Below are 25506 nucleotides of genomic sequence, written 5' to 3' on the forward strand. Positions count from 1 at the left end.
CATGCTGCAACCAATTTAGTTTCAAGTCATTTGTCATCCATCCCTTTTCCTGGCATCTGAAGATAAGTTTGCACGCAGTTTCTTTCATTACTGTTTTCCCACGAAGAATTACGTAAGGGAGGAGATCCCTTCCATTTGCTGGCACATCTAACATATTATGGCCTTTACTTTGCCAGAATTTCTTGCAGGAACTCTTAATGCACTTCATGTCGACTGCAACATTTGACGTCATATTAAAGTAAAAGGGCATCTGACTGGCATTGCCCATATGGTATAGTAAATAGTTGTGGCGTTTCCTTGATTGATTACAGAACAATGGAGTAGTATTCATCAAATACTGTGCCAAATTGATGAGCTGTCATTGCTCTGCATCGGCACTTAAGCACCATTCTCTTCATCATCCTAACACTTTAGCCAGTACTTCCTTTGAATTTCACGTTGCATGCAATTGGAAAATTGCTCTTTTATGATAATTTTATAAAAATCAGGAACACTTCATTCCGTTTATCTTGCACTCAATGAGCAACTTACTGTAAATAGTTTAACGTTCCTCGAGTCAGTCCCCTGAAAGTTTGACGTGTAGAACTGGAGTCTAATTTATTCTTTATCTGCAACCACCAAAAATCATCTCTTTCTGTGACCTCAAATTTTCTTTCTGCTGTACAGTTGTTTGTGAACTTACGAATCACCAATAACTTAAAATTAGTGTTATACTGTCAGTGTGAACCAACTGCAAACTTTGAATTTTTAGATCAACAGCGATTACTGTAATTTCCATCCATTATTGAGTCGTACAATTTACAATTCTTACAGCGCTGATGAGATAAGTAAACTGAATGATGATAATAGATTGTTCTCTTTGCTTCCTACAGCTGAATCGACAGAAATCTTACAATTTTAGATTAACACTGTAGCAAACCTTGAAAACTGTTTGTACAATAGTAGAAGGTTTAGGGCCATTGTTAAAGCTCCTGTTTCTCTTGTTGTGCCGTATTTAAACTGTTCTGGGCAAATATATTTTTGTTAGCATTAATTTGCCTGCTGCAGTAACATCTATTATTGTTGAATACCTGTACAAATTTTAAAATCAATGGAATACAGACAAACCAAGATTAAATGAGGTACATGTCCATAAAGAGTCAAGGTACACAGTTTACATCATTGGCACCAGACTTTGCTGCCCATTTACTACTATCCTCCTCACAATCATTCAACTGTTTGGCGAAACTGGTGTCACTGTTCCCCCTCAAACTCTTCAGAACTCTCCACATTAAATCTATGTCTGATCTCAAGGTGAACCTTTATCTGTAAAATGTAATACATAAAAATGTTTACCTCAGCAGCAATAGTTGCATCTGCGAGTCTGAGATGACCCCATATTTTTTGAATGATCAATTATAGTCTAGTCAGGTAAGTACAGTAATTGAAAAGTAACAACATAGCCTCAAACATATAATATTAATGTGGATTGCAAGCATCAACTCTAATGTGGGTACAGTGGAACAGACATGGATTATTTAACTGGTATTTGCCATTTTCATACATCAAAAACTCATGAGTAAAATATAAAATCTTAATTGTAGTAGTTACAAAGGTCCATTGGCCCATGCAACAGTTTTCAGTGTTGTGATACAACATTCATAGATTTTCTGTACAATAAGCCATAAACACTTGTAAAATGTGATGCCACACAGAAGACTATTTTAAAGCAAGGAAGATTGGAGTTTAAGGCCATGTCGATGGTGAGGTTATTACAGGTAGAAAACACTGATTATCCAAGAATGGTGCAGGAAATCAATAGTGTTTTTTTCAAAGAACCATCCCAGGATTCACCAAATCAATTTAGAAAAGACATGGGAACCTTATATCAGGAAGCTCAAACAAGGCCTGAACCCAACTCTTTTTTGAATGTGTGTTGGGTGCCAGAAACGCCATACCACCTAGCTTTCATTTGTTGTATTTTGGAAATTATATACTGTAATTCAGAAACCAGAGTTGAATAATGAGATCTTTAATACATAAATATATATGAATACTTTTTTAAAAAAACCACAATGACTCAGATTGCTAGAGGTAGAAGTTACTTTACATACTTAAAACATTTATGTATATTTTCCAACAATGACTCAATGTCTTTCATTAGCTCATTTTTAAAAAATAATTCATCATAAAAGAAAATGACAGTCTACTTTCAAGTTTACATACATCACCGGAGAAATATTTTAAGATCAACAACAGCATTGATGAGTTAAGGTCTTAAAACACATCTCTAAAATCACATGCTAAAAAACAACAACAAAGTTCATATCACCCAAATTTATGAAACCTACACAACAAAGAAATTTCACTCCATTTTCTCATTCAATTGTTTTTGTTCACTTGCTGATACACTTTTCCGTATTTCATAACCTAGTGCAGCACCCATTGGAGGTGGAACTGCATTGCCAATCTGAAACAGCCACATAACTGAATTACTCATTTCATTCACATTACAAGAATTATAAATTTAATGAATAAGAAACCTTCAGTTGTCAGAAATTATATAAGATGGATGATCACAAAAGAGGATGACTCCTTTATACATTTACCTGGCGATGTTTCTCTGTTATTGAACCAAAGAACCGGTAAGTGTCAGGAAATCCTTGTGATCTTGCACATTCCCTAACACTGACAACCCTTGTTTGTTCTGGGTGAAGAACACGTCCCTGTAGACAAGCAAAAACATTAAACACTTTTTAAGAACTTAAGTCGTTGCATTCTTTGAAGAGACAATTTATTGTAACTGAAACTATGTTGTAACTGTTTTACTTCACAAGAAATGAGACAAGTAAGACATACAAAACTACAGACCTATCAGCCTGCTCTCTGTAATTCACAGGATTTTCACAATGACCACCAACCGCACAGAGGAAACAGTGGATTTTAATCAGATAAACTATTTAGAAGCAAAAACAACATAATGGACTATTTGTAAGACACGAACAAAATTATAAATTAGAGCAATGATTTAATCATAATTAATCTATGGAATTAAGCGCAAAATAACAATTCAATTAAATGTGATTGCGAGATGGCCCACAAAAAGGGAGGGATGGAAAGACCATGAGGCAATCACCCTGATAACACATTAAACTTTCTCCCTGAAAATTTAAGGATTAAGTCAGTTACTCACCAAAACTTTAAAGTTGAGCTACTTTACCATCATTGTCTGCAAAAACAGAGGACAGATCAGCTAGTAAACTAGCCTCTGTCATCTTTTCTGAACAGAAAATACTTTCAATTAAAATATGGCATACAGAAATCTACTCATATATGCATCATACATTGGAGGGCCCTTTCATTGGCCCAAGGAGCCTTGTGCCACCTGTCCATACTCTAATGAGGACTTATTGCCTCCATTTGCAGAAGTAGGTATCCCACAACCAAGTACTTGATTTATCACTCACAGCTTATTGGCCATAGCTGTTAACCCACTCTCCTTCCCACCAACAGATGACCTGGCCCCTATATCAAGGATATAACATAGGCAGAGATGTGGCAGAACAATGTCTCATGGAAATTTGAGTGCATGCTTCCTTGGCTGTCACATTCAAAATTTGTCTGTATACCTATGCACCCAAAAACCTAGCAAACTGACATCATTTTCTCCAGCTTTTATAGGAAGAGATGGCTTTCCTGGAGGTTTTGGTCACATCTGTTGGCTGTGTGCATATGTTGCATAGATTTAAGTGTGTCCAGACAGTTGGAGCAGATGAGTAATTTCTAAGCACGAATTTGTCCTATCTGCTCCAGTAACCACCCCTGAGAAAAAAAGACATTGATTCATCCCAAGTTAATGGACTGAGTAATATGTAAGTCTACGCAGACGTCATGCAAGAAGATTCTACAACAGCAAAACCACTCTTAGTATCCTTAGTGGTTGTATTCAGATCCCTAAAAGATTAAACAAAGAAGGAATATGGGTTATGCAAACACATCTGCACCATCTTTATTTTGCTGATGACAATGTAATTTTTTTCCTCTAACTAATATAAATTGCAACAACCAATCTACATCTTTACCCATACTCTTCAAATCCCTGTCGAAATGCATGACAGAGGTTACTTATCACTGTGCCAAATATTAGGAATTCTTCCCATTCCATTCATATAGGAAGAACGGTTCTTTACTTACAAGCCTCCGTGCACACTCCAGTCTCGTCTTATCTTTGTGTTCCTTATAGGAGTGGTACATAGAGGATTGACCAATATTTTTAGGCTCTTCACAATACTAGTTTTTAAAACTTCCTTTGCAGGCAGGATAGTTGACATGTGTCTTCAAAGAGTTTGCCAATTCAGGTTTCTCAGCATTTGCAGGACACTCTCCTGTGAGTCAAGCAACCTCGAAACTACTTGTGCTGACCTTATTTGGTAGGGATCCATAAACTTGAGCAATATTCTATGATAGGACATACATTTGATTTGTAAGCAGTCTACTCTGTTGGTTGATTGCACTTTCTCAGTGTTCTTGAGGTACAGTGAAGTCTGCCACCTGTTTTCCCTACGATAGAGTTTGTGTGATAATTCTATTCTGCATCTTCACAAAATGTAATAACCAAATACACTTGACTACCTTTATGTCCAGGTACATGTTACCCGATTCTTCCTGCAACTGGCCTACACACAACTTCTATTACTACTAACAATGAGAATTTCCTTCTCTATTCTCTTGTGGTTTCCTACAGAAAGGCTATGGATTCTTGGCTACACCTAGGCCTACTTAAGATGCTCCTTTGTCTAACTGAGATGGCTGGGTGAAGCTAATTTTTGCATCATAACAGAACTGTCAAGTACTTTTGTTTTTCTGTAACCCCTATTCCTTGCAACCATGTCCCATTTCACTACACTCTTCTCCATTTTAATCATTCACTTCCTTCCTAGCGATATCAAGTCAGCTTTCTGAGATCTGATCTTCCCCTATTCAGCTATTACCCTATTCTGTGCACAAATTTTATAATAGCAATAATGTGTCTCACTTGCTTAGCCCATTTCAATGACACATTTTGCTAATGGAGTTATCTACCACAGCAGCTTCATATTACCTTCAGCCCAACTTTCCAATGGCAGCTCAATCACTTCTCATCACGTTTGTTTACAACAATATCAAAAAGCTGGGCCATTAACAGAAGTAAATTTTTGTACAGAAAAGATTATAAAATACACTCAAATTGTTCAGTAAACTGCGTGTGCAGTAATTAAGTGGTGATGAAAGGAAATACTGAACTCAGCAGGACACTAATGTATGCATAAGAACAAAATGTCCTACGATAATACACTTAATACTTATGAAAAGGAATGTGTACACACACAAAAACAGGCACAGTCACTTGCTGTACTTTCATTGCTAATGTTTATAAACAGTTTAATAAAGGGAAATGATTTTTTTTTAAATGTTCATATTCATTAAGAGACAAATGGGTTGTCCAGCTCTTACCTTTATTGGCCACACCTTTCAACACAAATTAAAAATAGATGTACTCCATGCTTTTGGAATCCTAAGTGGGGTATCTCCTGTGGCGAAAGAAAAGGAATTGGTTGGGGGCGGCTGTAGGGAGAGTGGTCAGCATGTCACACGAAACCCAGCCACTGAGGGAACCGCATTGTTTGAGTGAGGGAGGAAGAAGGAGGCAGAGCAGAAAGAGAGATCTTAGGTAGGAAATGGAGCACAATGAGAGAAGACTGTCTTAACAAGAAGAGGGCCCCTGGGGTGCAAATGACTTGTTGAAACCACCTAGAACAATGTGTAGGTTACGGTCCTAGTTACCACACCTTGCAGGAATTCATCAAAGTGAGTCCTCGTCTGCGAGTAATTGACGAAAAAGAATTTCATGTGGTGCACTAGAGCACTGGTCGCCAAACTTTTTTGCTCAAGATCCAATGCTGTCTTTGTGGGGCTGTTCCTTGGGATGTGTATGTGCCGATCTTATTATCAGCTAGTAACCTACATAAATCTGTATGTGAATTGCCAATAGACTAGTTATAGAAAGAATGCCGTAAGTTGTCTGTTGGTCCAGAAGTACTTATCACTAAAAGTCAGCACAATTCAGAACACGTAAGTATTGATTGTTCTCCATTTCTGATTGCTACCACCATCAAAGACCCTGCAGTTATGACACTGTGATTGCCTTATAAGGCACTATTGTCGTCTGTATGAGAAAAATTTTGATAATATAGGGTGCATCTGAAAACTTCAAGAAACAAGAGTTACAACCAAAATACCTTTTAGTGGCCTTCACAGCAATTGCCATAAGCTACACAATACACTTCTGACATTGGTTTAAAACAGTTAGAAATTGGATTAAACAATGGAAAATCCAGGATGGAATGTAACAATACCAGAGAAGGAAAGTTGCTACTCACCATATAGAGGAGACGCTAAGTCGCGATAGGCACAACAAAAATTCACACAATTATAGCTTTCAGCCATTAAGGCCTTCGTCAGCAGTACACACACACACACACACACACACACACACACACACACACACACACACACACACACACACACAACTTGCACACACGTCTGCGGTCTCAGAGAACTGAAACCACACTGACACACACACACACACACACAAAACTTGCACACACATCTGCGGTCTCAGAGAACTGAAACCACACTGCGAGCAGCATCACCAGTGCATCATGGGAGTGGGGGTAAGGAGGAGGCTGGGGCGGGGAGGGGGAGGAATAGTATGGTGGGAGTGGCAGACAGTGAAGTCTTGTAGTTTAGACGGAGGGCAGGAGAGAAGGTGTGGAGGGCGGAGGGGTAAGTGCGAAAGCAGAGAAATAAAAAGAAATTAAAAGACTGAGTGTGGCGGTGAAATGACGGCTGTGTAGTGCTGGAATGGGAACAGGGAGGGGGCTGGATGGGTGAGGACAGTGACTAACAGAGGTTGAGGCCAAGAGGGTTACAGGAATGTAGGATATATTGCAGGGGAATTTCCCACCTGCACAATTCAGAAAAGCTGGTGTTGGTGGGAAGGATCCATATGGCACAGGCTGTGAAGCAGTCACTGGGATGAGGGATATCATGTTTGGCAGTGTGTTCAGCAACAGGGTGGTCCACTTGTTTTTTGGCCACAGTTAGTCCGTGGCCTTAATGGCCAAAAGCTATAATTGTGGGAATCTTTTGTTGTGCCTATCGCGACTCAGCATCTCTGCTATATGGTGAGTAGCAACTTTCCTTCTCTGGTACAGTTAGAAATTGTCCGCAAATGCTTCTTGTGAAATGCTTCTAAGCACTGTGGCCATGCGTTGTTTCATATCTGCATCAGCAATACACACTGGAGATCAAGTGACAGACAACGGTGTAGTGGTCATCATCTACCCCATCTCTCAAACAAAGACGGCTGACAAAGTCCCAAGAGTAAGACAACATCGATTGCCTTTTTCGACAGCAAGGGCTCGGCCCATTATGAATTTCTACCCAAATGAGATGGGTAAGACAGTGAAAACCACACCCCCGAAAGCTACTTGGTCTCCAGATAGTATTGGTAGCACGAAGTCCCATCTTCTGTAATGATTCAGATACCCAACAGCAGGCCCAGTGCTTCGAACAATTCCACAAGAAGCACTTGGGGACAATTTCCAAACGCTGTACAAAAGACGACAGAAGTATGTTGTAGCTAATGGCGATTACTCTGACGGCCAGTAACTGCATTTTGTTTGCAACTCTTATTCTCTTTATTTTAAGATCCCACTCACCAAACTTTTTAGATGCACTATGTCGCACACTATGTATGGAACCATACATGACTTATGAAGACCTTCATCATTTCTTCCTTACAGTTAACTTCACAGATCTTGCAGAAACAGCCTGAAGACGTATTGCCACACTGGATTCTGCCAGTTTTAGTTTCCTAAGAGATACTTTTGTTTTCTTCAGATTCTCTGTGAAGGAGGAGCCTAGTGATCTCAACAGAAAATGAAGTTGCTCCACTTCTTATTCCTTTTTATAGGATAGGGCAGATATCTTGTGGGTCTAGTAACACACTCCTACTAAATGTTTTGTGAGACGTGAAGGAGTCTGGAGTGTACAATTTCCATGAATTTGTCTTGATTTTACTGGGAGTTTTGGCTTGTCTGTTAAATCAGTTCTTCTTTGTCATATATAGCTTCTGATTATGGGCCAAATTTAGCTGCCAAGATGTCCAAATCCCAAGAGATATGTGGTTCCAATGACCAGATCCCAATTTGGAAAAGCCACTGATAGTGTTTTGTCTGGTTGCAGCCCTTTTGTGTGACACACTTAATAGCTGAGCAATCCTCGCCTGACGAATCTTGTCAGAGATTGTGTGAAGCCATTTGTCAGTTGTTTGGTTGTAATACACTGCATGTGGCTTAACAGATGTAATGTCTAATGGCTGCAGCTTTGAGTAGTGTGCAGAGGTAGTTAAATCCATTGTTAAGACTTGTATAGTGAACATTTCTTTAAAGTATGCCGGCACAAGATATACAAGGTGAGTCAGGAGGAATGTCACATAATTTGTGAGGTGATTCTGCATATGAATATAAACTGAAAAGTATTAGTGAACATGTGTCCAATTTTTGATCATTACAGAAATGGAGTGGGTTGAAAACTACACACATTCATGAATGATTATAAAGACAACAAGTATGAATGTTACTTACAGAAATGCTGTGTAGGTGCTGTGGTGGTCAGGTGTTCAAAAGGCACCCACCCACCCATCTAATGCACTTGTCAACGTGTTGGAGGGTGTGTTGTGTTACACACAGACCATCATTTCAGCTGGCTTTAATGGGGGCAACAGCTTCGGAGATGATAGTGACAATGTGGGCAACAGCTTCGGAGATGATAGTGACAAGTTCTTCACATGTATCCACCTTTATAGCATACACAACTCCCTTCATCCGGCTCCATAAACAGAAGCCTCATCAGGTTAGGTTGGGTGATCAGGCAGGCCAGCTAATGGGTCCAACACAGCCAAACCACCATTCAGGAAATGTGTTGTTCAGATACTGAAATACTTGCCTGGCACAATGAACTGGTGATCCATAATGTTGTATGCACATTTATCGTCGTTCTTCTAAGGTCATGTCTTCCCAAAGTGCAGTTAGGTCTTCTAATGGGAAATGTGCTTTTACTGCAGCTGTCCTGTGATCTGCAGGAAGACAAGCCCTATCGCCAGGTCATCTATCATACCACACCAGATGTTTACTGAGACCCTAAATTGGATTATTGTTGCCCTAGTGTCATGTGGGTTCTCCATTGCCCATGTATGGAAGTTGCAGGTATTCATGAAACCACTGCGTGTAGATGTAGTCTCATCTGTAAATCAAGTGTATTGCACAACATCTCTGTGTACAGGCAACCATTCACAAAACTGTCTTTTTACTGAGTCACTTGGATGCACACAGAATGGGTGCAAGCCCTCAGAATGTAACATATGCCACATTCGCTTATGTGGACTATCGAGCTGACAACTAACATGCCATGTACTAGTGGTGGGACTCCGTTGTACCACTGCAATAATGTCTTCCCTTTCCTCAGCTGACTGGACTGCCTCACCTTCAGATAAGTGTACACTGGGTGGTGTTCCGGATTCATGCAATGTTTGGAAAACCTTGGGAAATACCCTGGCACAGGGGTCCATCCTTCAGGGAAACACCTCCGGTATTCTGCCTCAGCTGCTTGGGCAATGTCATTAAAGTGCCCATACACAAACAACAGGTCTGCGTATTCTGCACAGGTGAACATTTGCGGCAAGTGGTATTCACGGACACAATGGTCTTGCTCAATTAAATAACACTCAAGCATGACACGCACATGGCCTTACGACTGCACACTGGGTCGCTCACAGCTGTTGCCTCGATACAGCATCACAGTGCTGCCATCTGTTGGACAGCCCCTACACCTCTTGCAGAATGGATCAGTCATCCATCCCACCATTATTCTGTCCAACACAGCATCTACATGGCATTTCAGTAAGTAATATTCACACTTTTCTTCATATTCATTCAAGGATGTGGGTAGTCTTCAACCCGCTTCAGTTCCATAACAATCAAAAATTGGGGCCTGTTCATTAGTCTTTTTTGGCTTATTTTGACATGTAGAATCACCTCACAAATTACGTGACATGTCTCCTGAATCACACTGTATACAAAGTTGATGGCACAATTAATCAGACTACACCATACTTTTTCACCTACTTTGTACTGCATGGAGTCTAAGGTGATTTTTAATGTTTCTAAGCTATATTATCACTGAAATCTGGCTGAGTTACCTGAAATATTGCAGTCCACTGCTTGTTGCAAGAGATTATCATTCCTTTCTATTGACATCACTCAATTATGTTTAAGCATTAGCATCTCAAAATGAACGAAGTTGGAGGTGTACCATTATTTAAATAAGGCCTTCATATACATTTTATCCAACAAGCAGCATCTCATGCAAATAGTTTGCTACGTATGTTGCTGGTACAGTTTAAAAGGTAGTAGAATTAACAAGAATTTACCCAAATTATTTTTAAATACACTACTGAATTTGCAACACCATCACAAAACTTTGATAAATGATTTAAGTGCCAGTTTCCATATAGTTTGTTACTTAATTTAATGTTGGTTGTTACAAATATGTACCACATTTGAAGACAACCCTTTCTGTTATCCACATTAATGAATCCAAGTTACCTCCACGTCAAATTTTATACCATAGCAGTTGATCAGTACGAGTTGGGCACACCTGTGAGAAATTAGTACTGGAAGGCAAACAATAAAACAATCATCCTCTCGCATCCTCTAATCCCTCAGTGCTATGCTTCTTACCCCTCAGCCCCTGATGTAAGCAACCAACTTTACTAGGCACATGGCTGAATTCATCGATGTCAATAAAAATTATGCAAATCTTAAAGTATCACAATTCCTGGGAGTACTTTTGCTGGTTACTTAACAGGAAGCTTGTGACTCATGTGCTGCAAATTTGACAAACACTGGTCTGTAGAATTAAAAATAAAGAGTTTTATGCAGAGTGGTGGTGTAGCATAGTGGCTAAGATAAATTCCTGACCTGTACAAGCTTGTGAATTCAAACCCCATCTACGTGCTTTCGTAATTTTTTAATTTGCAAATCATTATTGAAAAGACTTTGGTATTGTTTTTCTTCGATTAATTAGTGTAAATACAATTTTTATATCTAAACCTTAAACCTTTGTAGCATAATTTTAATCATTGAACTGACTTTTTTTTACCCCCCCCCCCCCCCCCCCAAGTATCTTCGTTCATGTGACATGAATTATTTTTACGTATTAACTTTGATTTCATTTCTTCCATGCCATTACTTTCTATTTTTAACCAATTACTGCATTCTTTATTTCTATTCCTCATTTTGTCTGAGTTTTTTAATTTATAATCACCTCTTTTGTATAAACATTCATCTTCATTATTTCCTCCCCAGTGCAACAAGAATTTATGATTTAAATGTTTGTACGATGATTACAATTAAAAAAAATGTAGATCTTGTAATGAAAGGAAAAAAAAGTCACCACTGCACAGCCAATATAAATATGTGATTTTGTTTACTGTTTTTTAATTTACAGAGAAGCATTTTTGAACATTTAAATATTATAACAGATAAACAAAAAGAATTAAAACACATGCACAAAGATTCCAAATGAAGAAAAGAATGAGGGGGAGAAAAAGAGAGCAAATAAAAAAAGGGAGCAGATAATTATTAAAACGATGCAACAAAGGAGTAGAAATAAAAACATTTGAATCTTTAACTGAAGGGTCAACCCATACCAAGTGGTCCAGCACTGGTTGCTTGACCATCTCAGAAAATTTTTATATTTTCTGGGTGAATTCCGCAATGTTTAGTGGTCACAAAAATATTTTTTAAAAAATTTATTGTTTATTATTTTGAAATGGTGGCCATATTTGTCCCAGGCCGCATGCATATTTTCTTATTTGCAAGCATCTACATTTTTTACAATTATTCAGTAGTGGAGTGTCCTAAGCCTTTCAGATAAAATGCATTTAGTTCAACACACTCTGGGCTACAAATTAACATCATCACCACTTAGTTGAATGTATTCTTTAATATATTTTTAATAGTTCAAAGTTATCAGCCACAAATTAAAAATACTCAATTTTTGAACAGTAATTTTCCAAAGAAAGATTAATTTCTCAGCTTTAATTTTTTTCTGCTATTACACTGTATAGTATAGTTACTTTTTATAGAGTATCAATGGTGAGCAGCTTACACTTAAAAAATACACTATTTTAAAATATGGATTTTTTAAATTTTTTCCATTTTGTGGCCGGCAATATCTTTGTTGGGGGACCAGATAAAAATCTGAAAATTTCACAGTTAATAGACCTTTATGATATCTAACTTCAGTAAAATTTCAACTTTGAGATTCAATCGGACGTTATGGGAAAAAAAATTACAAAAACGAGTCAAAAATACGTTTTTTAACATCTGCAATATCTGGTAGGCTAATCAAATAAAGTATACCAATTGCATAATGAAACACACCAAATTACACTAGCTAATGATTATTTATCAAAACAATGCTGTGGTAATTGTCTCAACAAGTTAACAATTGCATCTACAAGCCTATACAAGTCTGACTGTTGTCGTCCCCCTTACACCAACAATTGTCTACTCACACTCATTTAGCTAGAAGTTCTTGAAGTGGGAAGTTGAAAAATGGTGTCTCAATGTTCTGTTGGTGTTATTATTAATGAAGCATGTCATAAAAGTGTGTATGGATTGTATGCTAAAGACATTACTTTAATCGAAGAAGAAAAAGTGTTGTTTTACTTAAGAGTTGACCCAGAGATCAAATCAACATCCAAGTACCATGAAGGAAAAAAAAAAAAAAAAAAAAAAAAAAAAAACATTCATCACCTTTTTGGTCAGTCTTGCATGGAACCTTTTGAGAAACATAAGAAACCTATAACATAAGGTCTGCAAGAAATAATATTTGATCATTAATCTAAAAATAAAACGCCCTTTTGGCAATCTCATACCAGGAAAATCATTGTGTCCAACAGGTTATTCTAAGATACTTGTAATTCACAAGAGAAAGGATAGTGAAACATCATATACAGAATTTTGTGACTTATCAGCAACCATTAAAAAAAGTAGATACAGCTTTTGAAATCCTGGGTGTATCGCCTGCTAGGAGAATTAGAAAACTAAGTCAAGGTAAAAGACCATGTGCCTTGAATACAAAAATTAAGGAAGTCAAAAAGAATGTGGAAGTTTCATTTCAAAATACAATATGTACTAAATCAGATGGAAGTTCTAAAACTTCGTGAACAGAATATGATGATTTGATAGAAAACCTAAAGACTAAATGCAGTACTTCAAACAAAGAGGATAAAATTAAGATTATCAATTTACTGCTGAATTCATGGAGTCAAGCAAAAGTTAGTGATAAATTTAATGAGTCAGAACGTCTCGTTAAGTTAACAAGGCAATTAGAAAAAGAACAGGGAATTTTACCAGCATTACAAAAGAAAAGTGCATCTAATTTGGTAGATGAAAACACAATCAATAAAAGTTATTAAGTATTATGACGATAACAATAACAGCTGTTTGATGTCTGGCAAAAAAGACTGTGTTTCTGTGAAAGAAAATGGTTCTACGATTCAAAGACAGAAAAGGTTAATATTGTGTAATTTAAATAAGCTATTCATTGAATTAAAAAAAAAATCCTGACATTAAAATTGGAAGATATTTGCGAGTTGAGACCGAGATGGTGTATTGTTGCAGGGGCATCTGGCACCCATAATGTTTGTGTTCGTATCATCAGAACGTAAAGTTGATGATAGATGGGGACAATCTTAGAGTTGACTATAAAGACCTTTTGGAAGTTATGGTATGCAACATTGACAGTTACAATTGTATGATCAAGGGAAAATGTGAAAACTGTCTAGGCAAACAAGCCTTACTTGACATGTTTGAAAAATCCGAAGAAACCAATTTGATGCCTGACAATATAAAATACAAACAATGGGTGACACAAGACAGATCTGAAATGGTGACAGTCATAAAATCACAAGAAGAGTTTTTGAAGTGGTGGTGGCTAACATTGAAAATCTGAAAATGCATCATTTTATTGCAAAAGCTCAAAGCAAATTTTTGAAAGACTAAAAGCAAAGCTTGGCAGCTGATGGATGCTTAGTTGTCGCAGGCTTCTTGGAAAATTTTTCCTTTGTTGTTCAAGATGAAGTACAAGGGCACCACTGGGTAATCAAACAGGCCACAGTCCATCCATTTGTATTCTATTATAAAGATGAATAAAAACTAATGAGCCGCAGCTTGTGTGTCATAAGTGGCTACCTTGAACACAACACTACAGCAGTGCATATTTTTCAACTAAAATTAACAAACTACATTAAACAGCACCACCCTTCCATAAAAAAAAATAAATAAAAATAAAAAAATAAAAAAATTTACTTTTCGGATGAGGCAGCAAGTGAATATAGAAAACAAAAAAAATTTATTAAGATCTCCTTTCATAAAGAAGATTTTGGGTTTAATGTAGAACAGCACTTTTTCACTTCATGGCATGGGAAAAATGCTTGAGATGGTGTCAGGGGGTACAACAAAGCAAGCTGTCACAAAAGCAAGTATGCAGCAGACCGAAGACAATCATATCATAAAACCTCAAGAAATGTTTGAATTTTGTAAAAAACATATCAAAGGAATTACCTATGTTTTTGTACAATGTGAGGAACTACAAGAAGTCTGTGACAGTGTTTTGAAGGAAAGGTATAACACTTGTCAGAAGGTTAAAGGCACTTGACCTTTTCACTGTTTTGTACCGCATTCACACAACCTACTGAAGTGTAAGATCACATCAACTTCACCTGATAGTGAACTTCATCAGTATGGAAAACTTGTACAACTGGTTCTCCAAACTAAAGACACGGTGGCTTGTGTAAGATGAACAGTGGTGGATTGGCGAAGTTGATAATGTTGACCGTCAAAAACAAGATGTACATGTTGTATTTTATCACCCTCCAGGACGAAGGACATCTTTTAAAAAATTGAGAAGGATCAAGTTTGGATGCCACTTAAAAATGTACCAAAGAAGCTATCTCCCATGGAATTTACAACTGTGACTGGGCTAACACCCAAACAGAGTGAACAAATTTCTCAAATGTTCAATGAGCGATGTACTAAAAACAAATAACAAGAGAAAAATATAATGTAATTAGTAGGCTTATTTTCAATAAAAATGTATGTAATCATAGATATGATTAAATTATATGCTGTAACTGATATATTATATTCCATAAGCCTAGATATCGCAGACGTATTTTAGACTCATGTTAGTAATTTTTTTTTTTTTTTTCCATAACTTCCAATTGAATCTCAAAGTTGAAATTTATACTGAAGTTTGATATCCTAAAGGTCTATTAATTGTGAAATTTTCAGATTTTCATCTGGTCCCCCCGACAAAGATATTGCAGGCCACAAAATGAAATTTTTTTAAAAAATCCATATTTTAAAATAGTGTATTTTTTAAAGTGTAAGCTGCTCACCACTGATACCTTATAAAAAGTAACTATACTATACAAGTAATAGAAGAAAAAATATTAAAACCGAGAAATTAACCTTTCTTTGGAAAATTACTGTTCAAAAATTTAGTATTTTCAATTTGTGGCTGAGAACTTTGAACTATTAAAAATATATCAAAGAATACATTCAACTAAGTGATAATGATATTAATTTGTAGCCCAGAGTGTGCTGAACTAAATGCATTTTATCTGAAAGGCTTAGGACAATCCACTACTGAATAATTGTAAAAAATGTAGATGCCTGCAAATACGAAAAAATGCATGCAGCCACCATTTCAAAATAATAAACAATAAATTAAAAAAAATATATATTTTTGTGACTACTAAACATTGGGGAATTCACCCAGCAAATATAAAATGTTGTATTTTATCACCCTCCAGGACCAAGGACATCTTTTTAAAATTGAGAAGGATCAAGTTTGGATGCCACTTAAAAATGAGCTAAGGAAGCTGTCAAATAACGATCAAAGTCATTTCAATAAAGTTTTAAACATACATTCCAAAGCACCTGACATGATTTGAACCACACCTGCTGCACATCAAGAATGTACTATAACCATTAAGCTATGTTGTCACTTTGCATATCACTATTATTTCTAAAGCACTAGAGTAACTTGTAAGTGAGAGCCCACTTATTAATGAATGCATGCATGCAGCATGTGATGCTAGGCATCTTGATCTACACCACAGTACAGATTGTTTCAAAAGGTCAATCCCACCTCTGGGGACCTCTCCTTGTAGACCCAGATTATGATCCAACATGAGAGCTTATAAACTGACCACTTATCTGTAACGTGTAGTAGTGTTGCCACTTTCTCCACAGACAAAACGAAAGATTTTTAAAGAACATATTTTTTAATGACTTATGCATTCATACAAAATCAACCAATGGAAGATTCAGGATGGACAGTAACAATATTGTAAAAAAAATAGTTGCTAGTCACCATGTGGTGGAGATGCTGAGTCGCAGATGGGCACATCAAAATGACTGTCAGAAAGTGAGTTTTTGGCCAACACGAAGGCACCCCCGCAGCCAGAGACACTGTGTGTGTGTGTGTGTGTGTGTGTGTGTGTGTGGGGGGGGGGGGGGGGGGGGGGGGGGGTTATTTTCAACAAAGGTCTTGTTGGCTGAAAGCTCACTCTCTGGCAATCTTTTTGTTGTGCCTATCTGCAACTAGCATCCCCTATCCCCACTATATATGGTCAGTAGCACCTAAACTTTTCATAATATGATCTCATGTATTTAGACATTAATTAAATGTCATTTTCGATCAAAAATCACTTGTTTTTACGTCTTAAGCCCTATTGCTTCATGTCAATGTGGCATACTGAAACTAATTTAGCTTTATCTAGGAATGTACTGTCATTCTTTATTATGCTAAACGAAGTCTTTGCAAGCCATGTCAGATTTATTACAATCTGAAGCGCTGATTTTATGAGTTTTGGTGAATGCCGGTTCCTAACATCAGTCCATTTGTTGTTCACATTGAAAACACTCATTCCACAAGTGCATTTGAGCCTGGTATGCTCAGTATTCTGGTAGAATTTTGCACAGAGTATAACTTAATCATAGCTAACACTTGGTACAAGAATCATGAAAGAAGATTGTATACATGGAAGAATCTTGGAGATACCAGAAGGTATCAGATAGATTATATAATGGTAAGACAGAGATTTAGGAACCAGATTTTAAATTGTAAGACATTTCCAGGAGCAGATGTGGACTCTGACCACAATCTATTGGTTATGAACTGTAGATTAAAACTGAAGAAACTGCAAAAAGGTGGGAATTTAAGGAGATGGGACCTGGATAAACTGAAAGAACAAGAGGTTGTACAGAGTTTCAGGGAGAGCATAAGGGAACAATTGACAAGAATGGGGGAAAGAAGTACAGTAGAAGAAGAATGGGTAGCTCTGAGGGATGAATTAGTGAAGGCAGCAGAGGATCAAGTAGGTAAAAAGATGAGGGCTGCTAGAAATCCATCGGTAACAGAAGAAATATTGAATTTAATTGATGAAAGGAGAAAATATAAAAATTCAGTAAATGAAGCAGACAAAAAGGAATACAAATGTCTCAAAAATGAGATCAACGGCAAGTGCAAAAAGGCTTAGCAGGGATGGCTAGAGGACAAATAGGCTTATCTCACTAGGGGTAAGCTAGATAATGCCTACAGGAAAGTTAAAAAAACCTTTGGAGAAAAGAGAACCACTTGTATGAATATCAAGAGCTCAGATGGAAACCCAGTTCTAAGCAAAGGGAAAGCAGAAAGGTGGAAGGAGTAAATAGAGGGGCTATACAAGAGCGATGTACTTGAGGACAATGTTATGGAAATGGAAGAGGATGAAGATGCAATGGGAAATATGATACTGCGTGAAGAGTTTGGCAGAGCACTGAAAGACCTGTCGAAACAAGGCCCCGGGAGTAGATAACATTCCATTAGAACTACTGACGGCCTTGGGAGAGCCAGTCCTGACAAAACTCCACTATCTGGTGAGCAAGATGTATAAGACAGGCGAAATACCCTCAGACTTCAAGAAGAATATAATAATTCCAATCCCAAAGAAAGCAGCTGTTGACAGATGTGAAAATTACCGAACTATCAGTTTAATACGTCACAGCTGCAAAATACTAACGCAAATTCTTTACAGACGAATGGAAAAACTGGTAGAAGCTGACCTCGGAGAAGATCAGTTTGGATTCCGTAGAAATGTTGGAACACGTGAGGCAATACTGACCCTACGACTTATCTTAAGGAAAGGAAAACCTACGTTTCTAGCATTTGTAGACTTAGATAAAGCTTTTGACAATGTTGACTGGAATACTCTCTTTCAAATTCTGAAGGTGGCAGGGGTAAATACAGGGAGCGAAAGGCTATTTACAATTTGTACAAAAACCAGATGGCAGTTATAAGAGTCGAGGGACATGAAAGGGAAGCAGTGGTTGGGAAGGGGGTGAGACAGCGTTGTAGCCTCTCCCCGGTGTTATTCAATCTGTATATTGAGCAAGCAGTAAAGGAAACAAAAGAAAAGTTCGGAGTAGATATTAAAATCTATGGAGAAGAAATAAAAACTTTGAGGTTCGCCGATGACATTGTAATTCTCTGAGACAGCAAAGGACTTGGAAGAGCAGTTGAACGGAATGGACAGTGTCTTGAAGGGAGGGTATAAGATGAACATCAACAAAAGCAAAACGAGGATAATGGAATGTAGTCGAATTAAGTTGGGTGATGCCGAGGGAATTAGATTAGGAAATGAGACACTTAAAGTAGTAAAGCAGTTTTGCTATTTGGGGAGCAAAATAACTTTATGATGGTCGAAGTAGAGAGAATATAAAATATAGACTGGCAATAGCAAGGAAAGCGTTTCTGAAGAAGAGAAATTTGTTAACATCGAGTATTGATTTAAGTGTCAGGAAGTCGTTTCTGAAAATATTTGTATGGAGTGTAGCCATGTATGTAAGTGAAAGATGGATGATAAATAGTTTGGACAAGAAGAGAATAGAAGCTTTCGAAATGTGGTGCTACAGAAGAATGCTGAAGATTAGATGGGTAGATCACATAACTAATGAGGAGGTATTGAGTAGAATTAGGGAGAAGAGAAGTTTGTGGCACAACTTGACAAGAAGAAGGCACCAGTTGGTAGGACATGTTTTGAGGCATCAAGGGATCACAAATTCAGCATTGGAGGGCAGCGTGGAGGGTAAAAATTGTAGAGGGAGACCAAGAGATGAATACACTAAGCAGATTCAGAAGGATGTAGGTTGCAGAAGTACTGGGAGATGAAAAAGCTTGCACAGGATAGGATAGCATGGAGAGCTGCATCAAACCAGTCTCAGGACTGAAGACCACAACAACAACAACATGCTCAGTATAACACATATCAGCTGAGATATATTTTGTCACTTTTTGTTGAGGCCCTAGTGTGAAGAATTTCACATGTGTACATAAAGCACCATCCTTAATGATACAGTCACTAATCTTTCACCTCACAAAATTCTTCATGTAGCTGATCCAGACTGATTTGACCCCACTATAAGTTCAAAGTCACAATACTGTATCTCCCCATTCAAAGAAATAGTTTCCAACCTTCCATACTTATTACTAGCTGTGAGGTCATAATAGTTTTCGAGCTATTTAAACAATGTGTCATAGAAACAATTATCTACATCTACTTGGATACTCTGCTAATCACATCTTAAGTCCCCGGCAGAGGGTTCATCGAACCACCTTCACAATAATTCTCTATTATTCCAATCTCGTACAGTACGCGGAAAAAACAAACATGTCTACATCTTTCATGTGTGCTTCGATTTCCCTTATTTTACTATGATGATTGTTTCTCCCTATATGGGTTGGTCTCAACAAAATATTTTCGCATTCAGAGGAGAAAGTGAGTGTTTAAAATTTTGTGAGAAGATTCTGCCGCAGTGAAAAAGGCCTGTTTTAATGATGTCTGCATCAAATCTTATATCATTTCAGTGACTCTCTCCCCCACTCTATTTTACGAATACAAAACATGCTGCTCTTCTTTGAACTTTCTTGATGTACTCCGTCAATTCTATCTGGTAAGGATCCACTTCGTGCAGCAGTATCCTAAAAAAAGATGGACAAGCGTAGTGTCGGCTGTCTCTTTAGTAGATCTGTTAATTTTCTAAGTGTCCTTCCAGTAAAACATAGTCTTTGGTTAGCCTTCTCCACAACATTTTCTAATGTGTTCCTTCCGATTTAAGTTGCTCGTAATTGTAATTCCTAGGTATTTAGTTGAATTTACGACCTTTAGATTTGACAGATTTATCATGAGATCTCATTGTATAAACCTGGTTTCTGAAATGCTTCTAGAAGAGTTGCATTGCTTTCAGGACTACTTTCATTGAATGTAAAAATGCATTGATGCTGTTTCAAACATTCTCAAAAACAGTGAAATCACTTTAAAAAAAAATTGATACTTGTTGATTTTTTTTAAAAATTTCAGTGTCACACTCATAGAATATGAAGAATGAGATTGGTTTCTATTGCAGGGTTATCATGATATTCAGTAAACCAAATGCTAGTGGTCACAATGTGAAAGCACATACATTTACAGCTTAAACTGTCTGATGTAAAGAAACAACTGATATTCTATCCTGAAAGTTACTATACCTGTTTGCCCATTGGTTCTGGATTTGTTACAGTTGTGCTAAAGAATCCATCCCACTCAAGCCGTCCGTACAATCCAGCCCAGTGATTATGTCTGTTGCCTGTATGAGGCAGACACCATGGTATAAGAGTGTTAGTTTGTTTATCCATTGGATCACAAGGTTTTCCAGTAGCACAGGCACAAACTCCTCGTAGTGCACCAGTTGAAGATCGACCATTCTTTTTATCGTGATGTGTGTAAATCCTGAAACAGATAAATTATGACTCGCAGATGACACATTTAATCTTTCGATCCTCCATACAGATAATGCAACAGTTTTGGAAGAAATTGACGCAATTTCTTCTTATGATAGAACCATGTTACACAATAAAATACAAGAATATAATGGAGTAAAATATTAAACCAGTTTGATACTTGTTGCCCTGCAAGAAAATCTTTTAGCTACAGCGCTGTAATAAAAATATCACCAAACAATCTTTATTGTTAGGGTTGTAATGTTCCTTCTATGATTTCAAAACAGTCGTATTAGATTTCTGAAGAAAATTTCTCATTTATCATTACGTAAAACAGCGCTACGTTCCTACACTTCACATTCTTTATATAGCCAAGTATCAATTTGGCAAAACATGCTTCTCAGAATAATTCTTTCAGGCTTTAACCATAAGGAGTAAATGAATGAAAGGTAACTGTTGCAAGGTAACTGTTGCCAGGGAGTTATGTAAGTACCATTTACTTGTAGCAGATTTTCTCTTGCTTTTGTTTCTAAGTAATGAAGCACATGATTCCTTTTGGTAAATACTGTGGGTACATGAAATAAAAATTTTATTTTTCATACCTTGGATGTAGTTTGCATGTCTTACTTCAATAGAATCAGCTCAAATTTCTTTGCTTTAAATAGTGACTTAATGTGGGTAATTGCAGAAAAGTAAATTATGGTCAGAAAACTGTCAAATTAACGGAGATATACGGGCTGGATTTCTAACAGGATCACTACTGGCAGACCGCATAGACGAGTTATCTGTCTTGATGATATCCAGCTTGCAGATGCTGTAAATGCTCTACGGCAAACCAGGACACTTGAATGCCTGCATTAACTTTTTAGATCCTCACACATTATACCTGACACTCTGACATGAAACTTTTTCTCCAACATATTCTCTCATCCAACCCTTCTCCTTAACTAAACCTCTATTCCCTTATCTATCGCTTTACTTTTACAATTGGTGCTTTATCCTATTTCTTTTTTATTGGTTCACCCTCCCTCCAACCCAAAAAAGTGCATTTCTGTACTATTTCCTTTTCAATTTTTTCCTTTATATATATTAAACTTTATTTGTATTATTTTCCTAATTTCTAATTTCTTCTTCATCTATATTCACACTGTATGTTACATCATCCCTCTCTCTTAACACCACTTCACTGCAGTTGACGGTGTTCACTGAAGTACTCCTTTCATCTTTTACTCTCCCTGATGCCTTTTTCTTCATCTTTCCTTTCGTCCTCAAGTAAGACCCCCCCCCCCCTCCGCCCCCCCCCCCCCCCGGCGTGTACCTACCCTATGTTCAATCCACCCCACCCAAATAATGTTACCTATCTCAAGAAGGAAACTTAGTTGGAAAAGGAAAGAATACTGTAACACAGTGTTACATTTTTTTATTGGCAGTTTGGAAACTGCATCTCCTGATAATTAAAATGGATATCATTCCATAAATCAAGAGTTACTCTCTATGCACAAAACACTCTTTTAATCTACAGTTATGGTATGTATCTGCAATGCAATTTTATTTCTCAATTAGTGATTTGGTTGGAAACTTCTTGTGAGCACAGTCCATATCAATTCAGGCCAGCCAGGGAAAAATCTTAACTTCATAGTCTCGTATGTTATTGAATTTAGCATATGTCAAAATGAAGGGATAAGTAAGGAACACTTTTTTTTGTTTTCTCAAAAAAAAAAAAAAAAAAAAAAAAAAAAAAAAAAAAAAAAAAAAAAAAAAAAACTGCTACCATTTTGAAGACGAGAATTTTGGGAAAAATTTTAAAATGCCATATCCCTGGAACAGTTTGAAATATTTTGTTGTTGTTGTTGTTGCTGTTATTTTGAATTTGAAAGATAATTGCTTTACGATTACAAAAAAATCCTCCATTTGGACTTACCTGTCAAAGTTATTTTACTATAGCATTCGGAATTTTTTTTATAATTTATGGATAACTTTCTCTCTCTCTCTCTCTCTCTCTGTTCTATATTGCCCAAGAAGGAGAGCTTCTACTTTTACAAATGAAATTTTTGCCATACATAAAACCTGTTTTAATACCACATTATCACATAACAGGCTCATAAAAATCAAAACCTAGCCTTTTTTAACATTATTTTAGTTTTGAAAGATTAGTACGAGACTCATTTTTCAAGCATTTTAAATGGCTCCACAATGTATGTGAAAGATCCAAAGACTTAAAGGTTTCAATTTACGCAACTTCTGTGCACTCTGTTTTGTACTGAAATTAGTCAGTCAATGAAAAAGTGAGCACTGATGGTGGTGTTGCTGTCCTTCAGCTGGAAAACTATATCCAGCAGCTAGTCCATGTGGTAGCATAAGTTCACCACAACTTCGTTTAACTCATAACTGGTGTCTATAATCTCTGCAATCCACCAATCACAGTCACACACACATGCCACCAATGTCCCCCTTCTCAGACTGTGAATCTGAATATTATCCTGCTGTTTCTGAGGTGTTGGTCGAACAAACAAAATTTCTTCTTTCTTTCTCTTTAAAGTGCATGCAATATGAGTTCGCCCATAACTTTGAGGCCAAAAATGTGTCTTCTGAATTTCTTTCACAGGAGTAGTTTGTTTGGCCCATTCTTCTTTTTTATGCTCACGGAATTCTTTGATTTCCTCGCTGGACAAAACAATGAGGGCTGTCGATGTGTAAGATTCACAACTCTTGTAAAATCTTCAGCATTCTGAATCACAGCTGTATTTGGTCTTTAAAGATTATGTTTTGTAGCATGGTGCTTCAGTAGGCCTCCTACACCCTCACAAGGCCCCGTCCCGTGACCAGTAGCACTGTATACCCAGTCAGTTGGCACAAGTGACTTAGACAGCTAGTAACGATTTTTAAAATGACTAGGAGCACCATCAGAAATAATGATGATCTTCTCTGCCCCTGTTTGCAGTTAAAGAATTTTGTGCACTGCTAGCAAAGTATGTTCTGAGTCATGTCCTGTGTCATCACTTATCTGCAACACTTGTGGTCTTGTTTTGAAAATGTGTCACTCCTGTAAAAATTGAAACCTGGTCATTACTCTAATGATACCCTTGTACTTCTTATGGGAGAATTACACACCATTTCTCAGCAAAATCACACAGAAGCACTAAACATAGTTTTTCAGCCTGTACACACCCTTTCACTTCTGCAATGTGCTGCTGTTGCAATTTCTTCAGATGCTGGTGTGTTACTGCTTTCACTGACCATTTACCAAGTTCATCAATGAAACTGTCAGTTTTCTTAATTAGCGTATTTTCCTCCGGTGTCACATATGTAATTTCTGTAGATTTATCTGCTACGTTTTCCAGGCCAAGTGTCTGTAAAGACAGTCACCCCTTTTCAGGGCAGTCACCACGTTCTTGAATCAAACAAGTCTCTCGCTTTATATCACAGACTACTAATGACTTCACACACCCAACCAAGGTGTCATATGTCACATGCTCCAGAAAGTTCTTAAAAGTTACCACACTATGTTCAAAATTCGTGCAGTACACACAGACAGACATCTCTAGGTTGCTGTGGAACTACCCACTTAGGTCGCAGTGCATAAAATGCTGATCTTCCAATATGTGAAGTTTTATAGATGCTATTACAAATTGCAAAAGTTTCTTTAATACTGCGACTCATGTACCTCTTCACTTCCAAAACTTTTTGATCTTCAACTGTTACAGTTATAGTGTCTTTTTTGTTGGCAATCTGGCGAGAACAGCCCCATTTATCTTCCAGATAAAATGACTGCACTATATGAACTTTAGCTGCTTCTACAGCATGACCATAATAGGGATCTGGTCTTCCAAAGACTCCTTTCACAGACCTCACATTTCTTGACTTTTCTACCTTGTACTTTGATACTGATGATGGTTAAAAACTGTTTTCTTTGAAAACAGTCTCTGGAATAATAGTTAAAACTTGCACCTCTTCACTATAGGATGCACAATATTCAATAGCTGAACTGATATTTGTGAAACATTCCTGGCAGGAGGTGAAAGAGTGCTTTGGTTCATTTTCTTCTGAAGATGGAATTTCTACTTTGAAGAGTGTGGTCAGTTTTGCTGCAGTGTATTCATCCATAGCTTTAGTAATTTATCTGCACTTTCTTGATGCATAGAGCTAATGACTCTACTTCATTGGCCACAGTTTCTTAACAGGAATAACACCTACCTCTGTAGTTGACTGATTCAGGGTATTTAATTCTTCCTCTACTGATGCAAAATCCACATCATCTGCACCATAGGAGGCTTCGCCTTGTTCAGATACTATCATTGTTGTTATTCTGTCGAAACACTTACAACACAAAAAGTCGTCATTGGAAACATTTTCACTTAGAAACAGAGTCTTCAAATGAGAACACTTATTCCCAACCTGAACAAAGTTTTTTTTCCTATCATATATAACTCTTTTATGGATATGCAAATAGCCAGCACACTTCACTCTCCTGTGGCCCCAGTCAGAAGGCATTTCAAATACAGCAGAGTCAAAAATGGTTCAAATGGCTCTGAGCACTATGGGACTTAA

General features: G+C 37.3%; 1 protein-coding gene across 1 annotated transcript in view; it reads right to left on the bottom strand.

The window, feature by feature from the left end:
• Positions 1–2023: 2023 nt before the first annotated feature.
• Positions 2024–25506, bottom strand: part of LOC126191247 (DNA (cytosine-5)-methyltransferase 1-like) — a 253242-nt gene continuing 229759 nt past the window's right edge. Inside the window, exons 26-28 of the mRNA XM_049932057.1 lie at positions 20728–20968; positions 2589–2705; positions 2024–2449 (exon numbers count right to left, since the gene is read on the bottom strand). Of these exons, the coding sequence (XP_049788014.1) occupies positions 2345–2449; positions 2589–2705; positions 20728–20968 (463 nt within the window). The 3' untranslated portion in view covers positions 2024–2344. The remainder of the gene's footprint in view (positions 2450–2588; positions 2706–20727; positions 20969–25506) is intronic.

The sequence above is a fragment of the Schistocerca cancellata genome, chromosome 6, assembly GCF_023864275.1.
Source record: "Schistocerca cancellata isolate TAMUIC-IGC-003103 chromosome 6, iqSchCanc2.1, whole genome shotgun sequence".
Classification (NCBI taxonomy): Eukaryota; Metazoa; Arthropoda; class Insecta; order Orthoptera; family Acrididae; genus Schistocerca; species Schistocerca cancellata.